Below are 12,429 nucleotides of genomic sequence, written 5' to 3'. Positions count from 1 at the left end.
ACATATAAACATTTTTAAATATAAAATTTTTTATATAAAAAAAATAAAATAAATAAATTAATAAAAAAAAACAAATGATAGTATATAATATTACTGTTTTATCGTTTACTTTTTTTTTTTTCTTTTTTTTTTTCTTTTTTTTTTTGTAATTGCACTTTTTTAATACTTATAATGGAAAAAATATTATTTTAATTTTAAAATATATATTTCTTATTTTCTTTTAAATTATCTAAATTATTTATCCAATTAATTACTTTATTCAATACTTCTTCATTCCCAGGTTCCATAGTTAAAACATGGTCCATATCATATAAAGTGTGAACTTCTTTATTCTCTGATTCTAAAGCTTCATAGAAATTAATTACACCGTTATAATAACAAGCACTATCATCTACGGAATGTATAAAGAGTATAGGAATATCTTTTGGTATATGTTTCAGGTCATTATTTAAATTTTTTATAGAATTTAAAATTTGTCGACCAAATTTAATCGTTATCCATTTATCATATCTATATGTATCATAATTAATAAGATCATTTACATATGGAAATTTCTGAAAATTAAAATTTTGTGGTAATCTAAATGTAGGAAAGCAACAAGTTAATAATTTCGAAAAGGGTACAATAAAATATCTATATTTATATGAACAAGTAGATGCTAATTTCTCAATAGAAATCATCCCTGCTAAGGATATGCATCCTTTTATATTATATTTTTTATAATCACTTGTTTTTCCTAATATTTCTAAGGTTCTTAAAGCAATATTACCTCCTAATGATAACCCCATTAAATATATTGGGGGTTTTTCATTATCTTCATTATTAATATATGATGCACCCATATTTGATAAATCCATATATGGTTCACCCATATTTGATAAATCTATATATGGTTCACCCATATTTGATAAATCTATATATGGTTCACCCATATTTGATGCATCCATATTTGATTCATTTTTATATTCTAATGATATATCTTCATTAATTTTCTCAATATATTGAATAACATCATATATTAAATCATCAAAAAAATTTATATTTGCTCTTAAATTATTCCATCCATCAGATTTTCCATGACCTTGTAAATCTATACCATAAACTGAGAAACCATTCTCATTTAATTTCTCTATCCAACTATCTTTATATACATAATAATTATCTATATCTTTTAATATTACTTCATCATTATTTACCACTTCTACATTTTGTTTTAAAAATTGTAATCTCACATGAGCATTCAAACCATGTAATAACACAATAATACCCACAGCCTTCTTAACAGTCCATGAATATGTTCTTAATAATAATCCATCCTTATTAAAAAATGAATCTAATCTTGGTGTACCATCAACCCTAGCCCCTGTTTCATTCGGTTCTTCCCATAAATCATTTGCAACCATTATTATAACTTATAACAAACAAAGAAATATTACAATAAAAATGAAAATACTTACATACATACATAAACACATATATATATATATATATATATATATATATATATAAGGTTTATAAAAATATATTTTTATAATATTATTCAAAATTATAATCAATTATAAATTTCAGATTTATTATTATCTCAAAAAAAAAAAGAAAAAAAAATTTATAAATTTATATATATAATAACATACATATTATAAAAAATAATATAAAAGATGATTAAACCATTAAATAAATTATTTAATATATTTTTTCTTATTAAATCATAATATTATGTTTATATTTTTATGAAACACATAAATTAAATAAAAACCATATAAAATTTAATGAAACAATGAAAAAGTTACATTTACATAAACAAAATAAAAATAAAAAAAATTTTAATATATATATATTTAATGGTTCAATCTATTGATTTATTTTATTAAAAAAAAATAAAATATTAAATATGAACACATTATATATATATATATGTATATAATATATTTTTGTTTTTTTAATTTTACATTAATTTATAAGCGTTCGTCTTCTATTATTATTTTATATTAACCATAATATGGATATAATGAATTCATTGAAATATTTTATCCTAAATGTACTATACATATAATATTATTATTATTTCATGTATCTAACATGCATAAAAAAAAATTATAACATAATATGATCCTAATCATATTACCCAATCTTATTAAATAAAAATTTTATACATAAAAATAGACTTCTATAAATTTAAAAGAATATTAAAAAAAAGAAAAAAAAATTAAAAAATTCTATGAAGAATACAAAATATATATAGTTTTTTTTACAGTAATAAAATTTAATCAATGTTTTATTCCTATAATATATATATATATATAATATATATTATATAGTTAAATAATTAATATTCTTAAATTAATGTAACAATAAGAAAAATATTAAAAAATAATATATTATCTTTGTTTTTTTTTTTTTTTTTAATATATATAAAAAGAACATTTAAAATCTTTATATAAAAAAATACAAGTAAAATAGATAATAAGAATACATTGCAGATTTAAAAAAAAAAAAAATAAAATAAATAAAATAATATATATATTAATATATTTACATGCATTGATTTTATACAGCATACAAAGCTTCATCATATTGATAATATCATTAATTATGCATATTTTTTTTATTTTAATAATATAATTTATTATTTTTTTATATTAATAGCTAATTAATTAATATTTTTAAGAATATATATAATAATATGTATATATCTATGTATAATATTACATTATTATATATTATATAAACAAAAAAAAAAAAAAAAATAAATATAAAATTAAAATTTTATTTTTTATAGATTGTACAATAATTTTCATATAAATAATTATAAGACTTAAAATACAAAATATAATAATATATTCATTATATTCTTTCAATATTTATATAAAATACTATATAAATATAAATAATACAACACAAATATGTAATACAACAATTCTTAAAAAAATAAATTCTATAATAAATAGAACAATGATAAAAAAAAAATTAAAATAATAATAATATATAAAAATATATATATCTATATATATATATATATATAAAAGGAAAATAGGAATGCAGATATCTATTTACATAAAATATATTAAAAAATATAAATAAATAACTATAATAACATTTATAATATATATGTAAATATAAATAATTCTTTACCCTTTATACATATAAAAAGAAGCAAAATATATTGAATTGTACATAAAAATAAAAATTACATATAATATATATATATATATATATATATATATATATATATGTATGTATGTATACTACCAGAATTTTTTAACATTTATATTTTTTTTTAATAATTTTCTTCATATATTATCGTAATAGAATATACTTTTACCTTCCTTATAAAAATATATTACATAGTTTATAGATAAATATATGCTAATTCTATAAACTTTTAAGGATCTACAATTATACCATCGTCCTATCTATTATAAACAATATAAAATATATTGATAAAAAATGCAAAATGTAAAAAAAAACATAAAAAAAAAAACAACAAAATTATAAACAATGAATTTAAATCATTCATTTTAATAAAGAATTTCTTTTTCCTCCGTATTTTTGAAAATATTTATTTAAATTGAATATAAAATATGTTTATTTGTCTATTAAAAAATAATGTACATATATATATATATATATATATATATATATATATATATATATATTTATATATATTTATTTATTAATATATATAACATAATAGTAAAACAAATTAATTATTTAAACAAAGTATATTGGGTTGTATTATTTTTCATTTCTATTAATATATATATACATATATATATATATATATACATATGTGTAAATTTATATATATTCCATATATAAACAATTTATCTCTTATAAAATAATAAAACATAAAAAAAAAAAATAAAAAATAAGGACACAATAACAATCACATTATATAGTTATAATTTTTATTCTTCTATTTATCAAAATACAAATATATCTTTTTAGAACACATATGTCTTCAAAGTAACCAATATAAAATATATATCATGAGGAAATATATAATCACTCAAAACAGTTATTTATTAAATAAAAAACTGAAAACAAAATAAAGTTGATAGTCTTAAAAAAGGACAAAAAAAAAAAAGAAAAAGAAAAAGAAAACTCAACTATAAATAAATGCACATAAAAGTAAAGTCTTATATTAATATAATAATTATTTTGTTAAACCAACTTAAAAACATTTGAACATTTTTATATACACTATATAATGCACATAACATATTATTAGTCTATTATAAAATATAATCAATAAAATAATATTCATTAAGTATTTGTATTTTCTATTAGTTATATTAAACAAAAGCGTCTTTTACTTTTCTTATAAAATCTACCTTATTCAAACTAACTATTTTTTATTATAAAATGATGAAACCGAAGCTTATTCAACTAATAAATTATATATATATATATATATATATATATATATATATATATATATTACAACCATTAATAATATTATTATATACTAATTCATCAATAAAAAGAAAAAAACAAATAAACCAAAGTGTTGTAATATTAATATTATATTCGTTTTTATTATATATTCATTATATATAACCATTCTATTTATCATATAATTAATACATATAATATAATATATCTTTTATTTTTTTATATTAATAATTTTTAAAATCTGACATTATTATATAAAAGAACAATTATTATTTTATTATAATAAAAGAAAGGAAAAATAACTTTTTCATGTTATTACAATTATTATGAAATGTCATCTAACTATAATATATTTTATATTATAATTATATTAGTATAAAATTAATATGTTTTATTTAATTATATTTTATATAATATTACAACAAACAAATAATTATATATAATTCATGTTTAGATATAATTTATTTAGTACTAAATATACGAAATTCTAAACATGAACAATAAACTTATAATATTAATTATTATTATAGTCTTCTAAAGAAACAAATTAAAAACATTTCATTTATTTTTAAATATATTTAATTTTTAGGTTGTTTCACATGCATAAAATATGAATACATATTTTTATATTATATGAAATAACTTAAAAAAATAACAATCAAAAAAAAAAAACAAAAAAAAAAAAAACAATATTTCAATGTACATTGTGAATATAAATGTATATATATATATATGTATATATTATAAAAAAGAAACCTTCTATAAATACACAACCTTTTAGTTATATAGAAAATATATATTAACAAGAATAAATTCTAAAAATTACAGAGATTTTAAATTATAATTATAATTATTACATTAAATGATTTATTTATGCATATATAATATATTTACTAGATATAATAATCAAAATATTATATATTGGATTATAAAATTAACTAACCTAAAAATATTTATATAATATATATATATATATATATATATATATATATATATATATTATAGAATATTAGTTTTTTTTATTTTTGTTATATATAATGATTATACAAAATTAAATATAACTTCATTATAGGTTTAATATAGAATATATATAAATATATTCCTCTGAGAACTATAAATATATATACAGGGAAGAAATTCATTAAAAAGAAAAAAGAAAAGAAAATTCATAAATATGAGATATGCATGCATATATATATATATATATATACTCTTTGAAATAGATACGTTCATGACTATATAATAGTTATATTATAAAAACGTATATTATTCTTTTTGTTTTTCTTTCTCTGTATTTTTTCATTCTTTTTACAATTATACGAATATTTACATTAAGAAATTATTATAATATAATTTTTTTTTCTTTCGAATATATAATTATATGTACGTGCTTTCTGATAACATCTTATACTACTTTCATTCAAGGAAAAAATAATAAAATAAGGATTTCTAAACTCTTATAATATATAATTCGTTCTTGTCCTTTAAAAATATTTCTATTCTATAAGAAAAAATGTTATAATAGAAATATGTATATATATATATATATATATATATATATATATATATATCTAACACTTGTTTTTAATCATTATTAGTTTTTATATTATGACAGAATCATTGAAGGATAATACATTTTTGAATTAAATATATTTTTTTATGATATAGTTATCCGTATTATAATTATTATTATATATGTTTATATGTATATATATATAATATTTTTAATATAATATTTATATATTGGATCTTTATATTTTTTTTCTATATTAGAATAAAAACTAGATCTATGTAAATATGCTTACATTAAGATATCACAAATTTATTTTTAATATAAATATCCTTTTCTTTATATATTCTAAATATAAATTGCATCTGCAAGACTAGAATGTTATAAACATATACCACATTTTATTTATACTCATAATATTTTATCTTAAATAGAACAGGTTAATAAAAGAATATTATTAATATAATTATGAAAATACATATGCCCTTTCACAAGGTTATGAACTATAGAGAAAAATAATATAGTACCATAAAATTTAGAATATTTGTATTTTTTAAAATATATAAATAAATAAATTTATATATATATATATATATATATATATTTACTGTACTTATAATTTTTTAAAATAGCCATTTCGTTATAACATAAATGAAATTTCAATATTAATAATTATATTTATTAAATATATAAAAGCAAATAACTAAAACATAAATTTAATACATACAATAACAAAATATTTACAATATGCCTTAATAAGATGGTAACATAATATGATTGATAAGAAAAAAAAAGAAAAAAAAATAATAAATAAACAAATAAACAAACAAACAAATACACAAAATATAGATATAATTTATGAATTTATATCTTACATTCTACAATATATAATTTAAATCTCATAATATATATATATATATATATATTATTGTGTGTATTCAAATTATTATTACTTTTGTTTTTCCCATTAAATCTATTTGATATAACAATTTTTATGCATGCGACTATAATATTTTTAAAAAAATATATTCTTATAAATATAAGAAGAAAAAGAAATAGGAGGATATAAATTATATGAATAATACAAATCTTAATAATATAATACCCATATAAGGTCCCTATAAATAATATGAATTTATTCAATATATAAATATTGATTATTTTCCCTTATTAGATAATATACCAGTATAAATCATTTTTATTTCTCATATTTTATTTTATTTTATTTTATTTTTCCTTTTAAATAATATTAACTTATAGGGGAGAACAAATATGAAGAAACAAAGGATACAAAATGATATTATATAATTTACAAAACTTTTATTATTTAGAAATAAAAGATAATTCACAAATTTATTGAACTTGAGTATTTGTTATACATCAGAACAAATATACATATATATATATATATATATATATATATATATATTAATAAATTTATGTATATTAATGTATAACATTCAATAAATATTGATCTTTCTTATATAAGAATTATATCTAATGTCAACAGTTACAGACAATAAAGAGCATACGTTCATTCAAATGTATGATATATATATTTTATAGATAAATGTAAACATGTATTTTATGACGAATTAAAATAAATAAAACGGCAAATATAATATATATATATATGTTTAGTACTATAAACATATGAAGAACAAAATAGAGTAATTTAAATAAATAAAATATATATATATATATTAATATATATATATTATAAATTATTCTATATGTCTAGGTGTTAATTTGTCTATTAAATCTTTCCTTACAGTTTCTCTTAATTCATTTCTTAATTTGTTGAATTTATATTTGGTTTCTTTAATAAAGTCTATAAAATCTGCACGCGTCAATGTTTCTTTAGTAGTTAAGTCAAGGAAATTAATATTATTTTCATGTTCTATATATAAATGATAATTCGTTATGTCATAATAACAATTAAGCCATATATGTGTACATGATTCCATAGGTATATTATATTTATTAATTAATTCTTTATATAATAATCTTAAACCATATAACATATTATGCATCTTCAATTTCTCACTACCTCGTACTTGCATCCATATAGTAAGTATATCGAATTTATTTGGAATATCCAATAAAGACTTTATAATCTCTTCAATTTTTTCATCACTCCATTGTTTTGTTAAATCATAATATTTATCATGTAAAGAAGTTAATCCTATACTTTTAAATATATCGTCTAATTCATCCTTAATATTAAATTCATTATATGAACTATAGAAATCTGTCAAATTATTACTTTTTAATAAAGAATCTGTTTGAGATGATGAACTTTTTACATTCGTTTCATTTTCACCACTTCTCAAACAACCACTTTTTGAGTCTACTAATTCAGACAGCTTTCTTTTATGACCAACGTTACCTTCTACTACATTACAGTTACCATTATATATATAAAAATTCTAAACAAATTAAAGAAAAATAAATGAATAAATAAGAAAAAGTACATTATATAATATATATATATATATATATATATACATATATATTTATATTTATATCTATATATGTGTGTGTTTATTCACTCTTTAAATTACCAATAAAAATATACATAACAGCCCCAAAAGGGATAATCTCGAACAAGAAGAAAAAAACACACTGAGACTTTTTTCCTTCCTCGTTTCTTTGTTAAAAGGACAAGATTTTCTACAACTAAATGAGTCCTTATCCTCAGCACTAATTTTGGTCCTCTGGGAATTTAAACTTGATGCAATCTGATCTTTCATTCTAAAAAATATAAAAATAAACATAAACATATACATATATATGGTATATTTATTAATTTTTTTTTTTTATTTTATATGAACAGAAAATAAAAAGAAGCAAAATTAAATAAATAAATAAATAAACAAATAAATAAATAAATACATATATATATATATATATATATATTTTTCAAATATTATCCGAACTATATTATAATTTACTCTTTGGAATATTTTTAGTATAACTAGATAAATATTAAATTAAAAAAATTAAATATATATATATAAATGTACAATATATACGTAAATTATAAAGATTCAACTTTATTTATTCTTGTCTTTTTTTATTAATATTATTTATTTTTTCTCGTTAATCCTTATTAGGGATCCTCACTATAAATTTTTCTTCTTTTTTCTTATTCCACTTGATATGCTCATGAATTTTATTAATTTAAAATAAAAGTATTAATACTACACCTTAGCAATTTCATAATTAATCTTTCTTATTTTTTAAAAATAGAATAATTCTTTATATATCAATTAAATGTTCAAATATTTGATGACAATATATATTTTCATTCCATATAGAAAAAATATATAAATATATAAATATATAAATATATATATATATATATATATATATATATATATATATATATATATAATTATTTTACCTTTAAAGTTATAATTAAAAGCCAAAAAAAAAGAAAAAAAAAAATATGGATTCTTCAAATATCAAAAAATATAAATATTTTAATGTATTAAAATAGAGTAATAAATATTTTATATTTATTTATGTAATTATATTTAAACTTATAATTTTTCTTATAAAGAAAAAAAAACAAATAATAAAATATAATAAATATTTCTTAAATTTTATATGTATAAAATAATATTATCTTAATTTCATATTTTTAATTGAAAATCAATTGAAATTTTTAATTTCTATATTTGTTACAACTTTTCCAAAAAAAAAAAAAAAAAAAAATATAAATAAATAAATATTTTCTAAATTATTAAAAAAATATAATATAATATAATATAATAAAGTATTCCAATAAATCAATTTTAACAGAAATAATTAAAATATATAATATATAATAAATATAAATAATTTTAAAGAATATTTTATATATTAATAAAATTTAATAATTTCCTATATTAAATACTGGTATTCCGCAAAAAAAATATATGCATATAAATATATGTACATACATTTATTTATATACTAGCCTCGCTATATATGCCATAAATTAGCGAATACATTTATAAATCATAAAAATAAGTACAGTATTATTTTTGAAATAAGGCTCTTTTTTTTTTTTTTTTGGTGAATTCTCAAGGAAACCAAAAAAAAAATATATATATATATATAATAAAATATAAATATAAATATACCTTTTTTAAATAATATAATTCATTTTTTAAAATGCTAATTTTACTTATAAATAAAAGAAGTACATGTTAGTTCAAGTTATAGTACAAGGGCAATTCTATAAACAATTAAAATGATACCAATATTGAACATTATATATATATTATTGAAATAAAACAAATCAATATATCATATATATATATATATATATTTTTATAAAGAACATCCCATTAAGTAAATGATCTTCCATCACGTTTAAGTTATATATTAATAAAGATTCGCATAATAAAATATATTAACATCGGAATTATTAAAATTTCATAAAGACCTACTATAAAAATAAAATTAACTTTTTAATTATATACATAAAATGTAGAAAAAATATGTATCCTTTTAAATGACCTGCGAAAAAGTTATTTAAAATATATATATATATATATATATATATATTAATAGTAATACTCATTAGAAAATAAATTATTACAAATATAATTTTCCAAATATTTTCCAAAATTAATTACAGCATAAAATTATATTAATTTTAACATTAATGTAAATATATATATAGATATATATATATGTGTGCAATTTTTTTTTTTAATAATATATATTTAATAAATATATGAAATAAAAAAAAAAACATAATCTACAATTTCTACATTTATGCATTGATTATATAAACAACACCACAACTTATATAAAGAAGAGTCGATATAAAAAAAAAATAAGATGCTTAATAAAAAACAATTAAGCAAAGTTTTCTTTTTTAAAATTAGTGTAATTCTCAAATTCATTTGGTTTCTTTATTTTCCCTATACAGTAATAAACACAATAATAATAATAATAATAATAATACGTGTAAATGATAATTTATTTTTTTATATATACATTTAATGAATATGTGTCTTCTCCTTATATTTATTATACTACATTATGTATTTTAAATTCTTTACATTTTTACCATTATTCTTAATTTTCTTTATCTTATTATTTTTTTATTTATATTATTATTTTATTTTTTTTTATTTATACGCATAAAGAAATGTGACCTATTTCAAAATAAAAAACATTATAGATTTCTAACACAGGGAAATGTGGAAAAAGACTTCAACATAGGGAATTTAAAAATAGCACTAAAATCAAATAATATGGATCTTACAACATCATAAAAAAATATAGACAAAAAACAAACTAAATATAAAGATAAAATTAATGATAAGGAACAAACATATACTTCATATAATAATTCATAATTTACCCCAGTATATGTTACACCTACAAAAAAAAAAAAATTTCATAACCATAAAAAAAATTGATATATATTTTGAAAATTTAATATATAGTTTCTTAGAATCTATAAGTGATATTGAGGAAACACCTGATTATGAATTATATAATAATGAAATAAATCAAAAAATGAAAGAATGTCTATTTATTTTTGAACCTGTAGTTCTTGTTTTTATTTCTGTTTATTATTTGGCAGCAGGAGAATACATTATCTCTATAATAATATCTTTTATGTGTTCAGTAATTCTCATATATATTTTAGTAAAAAGTAGGAAATATCATAAAGCACATAATAATTTTTTTACCTTTTCAAATATGTTAAAGGAGTTCATTCAATTTATTAAAAATATACCTAAAAATATATTAAATGTGGTATTGCATATACCCAAAAAATTTATAAGGATAATAAATTATTTCAAAACATAATAATTATATATATATATATATATATATAATATTTTCAAAATATAAATTTTAACGGGAATACAAGCATAACCGTTTCCAATATTTCATTTATTTATTCATTTACTTATTCATTTATTTATTCATTTATTTATTCATTTATTTATTCATTTATTTATTCATTTATTTATTCATTTATTTATTCATTTATTTTTTTCTTTTTTAATTAATCGTTTGATATATATATATATATATATATATATATATATATTGTATTTATTGTCCATATGTTTTCTTTTAATTCCCCTATATGTTAAGTCATATTTGAATGATTTATCATCCTTCACATTACATTTTACACATTCTTATTATTTTATTTTATTTGTGTATTTATTAATTATTATATCATAATTATATTTGTCTATTTCTTTCTCATATCTATAATCATCTTTTAAATTATATATTAATTTGTTCATATTTATCCATATTTTCATGCAGCAATTTTATATATGCTTTCATTCAGAATCTTCCCTTTTGCTTTTGTATCTAATATTATATCTATAACTTTGTAAATTAGCACAATATAATATTTTTCATTTCAAAAAAAAAAAAAAAAAAAAAAAAATATTATGATTCTATCGTATATATTTTATTACCAATAAAATTTTTTTTTTTTTTTTTTTTTTTTTTTTTTTTTTTTTTTTTTTTTTTTTTTTTTTTAAATAAAT

The 12,429-nt window shown here is 15.8% G+C and overlaps 2 protein-coding genes and 1 pseudogene across 2 annotated transcripts, besides 1 other annotated feature; 1 reads left to right on the top strand and 2 right to left on the bottom strand.

Moving 5' to 3' along the window:
* Positions 1-194: 194 nt before the first annotated feature.
* Positions 195-1,403, bottom strand: PRSY57_0934800 (lysophospholipase, putative; the record flags this gene model as incomplete). The annotated part of the gene is made up of 1 exon (XM_012907584.1): positions 195-1,403. One exon carries the CDS (start codon positions 1,401-1,403, stop codon positions 195-197), a length of 1,209 nt encoding a protein of 402 aa, XP_012763038.1.
* Positions 1,404-7,629: 6,226 nt separating this feature from the next.
* PRSY57_0934700 (exported protein (PHISTc)) lies at positions 7,630-8,658 on the bottom strand (the record flags this gene model as incomplete). The annotated part of the gene is made up of 2 exons (XM_012907583.2): positions 7,630-8,334; positions 8,470-8,658. The coding sequence occupies 2 exons, from the start codon at positions 8,656-8,658 to the stop codon at positions 7,630-7,632; spliced, it is 894 nt and encodes a 297-aa protein (XP_012763037.1).
* Positions 8,659-10,741: 2,083 nt separating this feature from the next.
* PRSY57_0934600 (putative exported protein) lies at positions 10,742-11,770 on the top strand (annotated as a pseudogene; the record flags this gene model as incomplete).
* Positions 10,742-11,770: a sequence feature.
* Positions 11,771-12,429: the final 659 nt, after the last annotated feature.

The sequence above is a fragment of the Plasmodium reichenowi genome, chromosome 9, assembly GCF_001601855.1.
Source record: "Plasmodium reichenowi strain SY57 chromosome 9, whole genome shotgun sequence".
NCBI lineage: Eukaryota > Apicomplexa > Aconoidasida > Haemosporida > Plasmodiidae > Plasmodium > Plasmodium reichenowi.
This window is presented reverse-complemented; position numbering and strand designations above follow the sequence as displayed.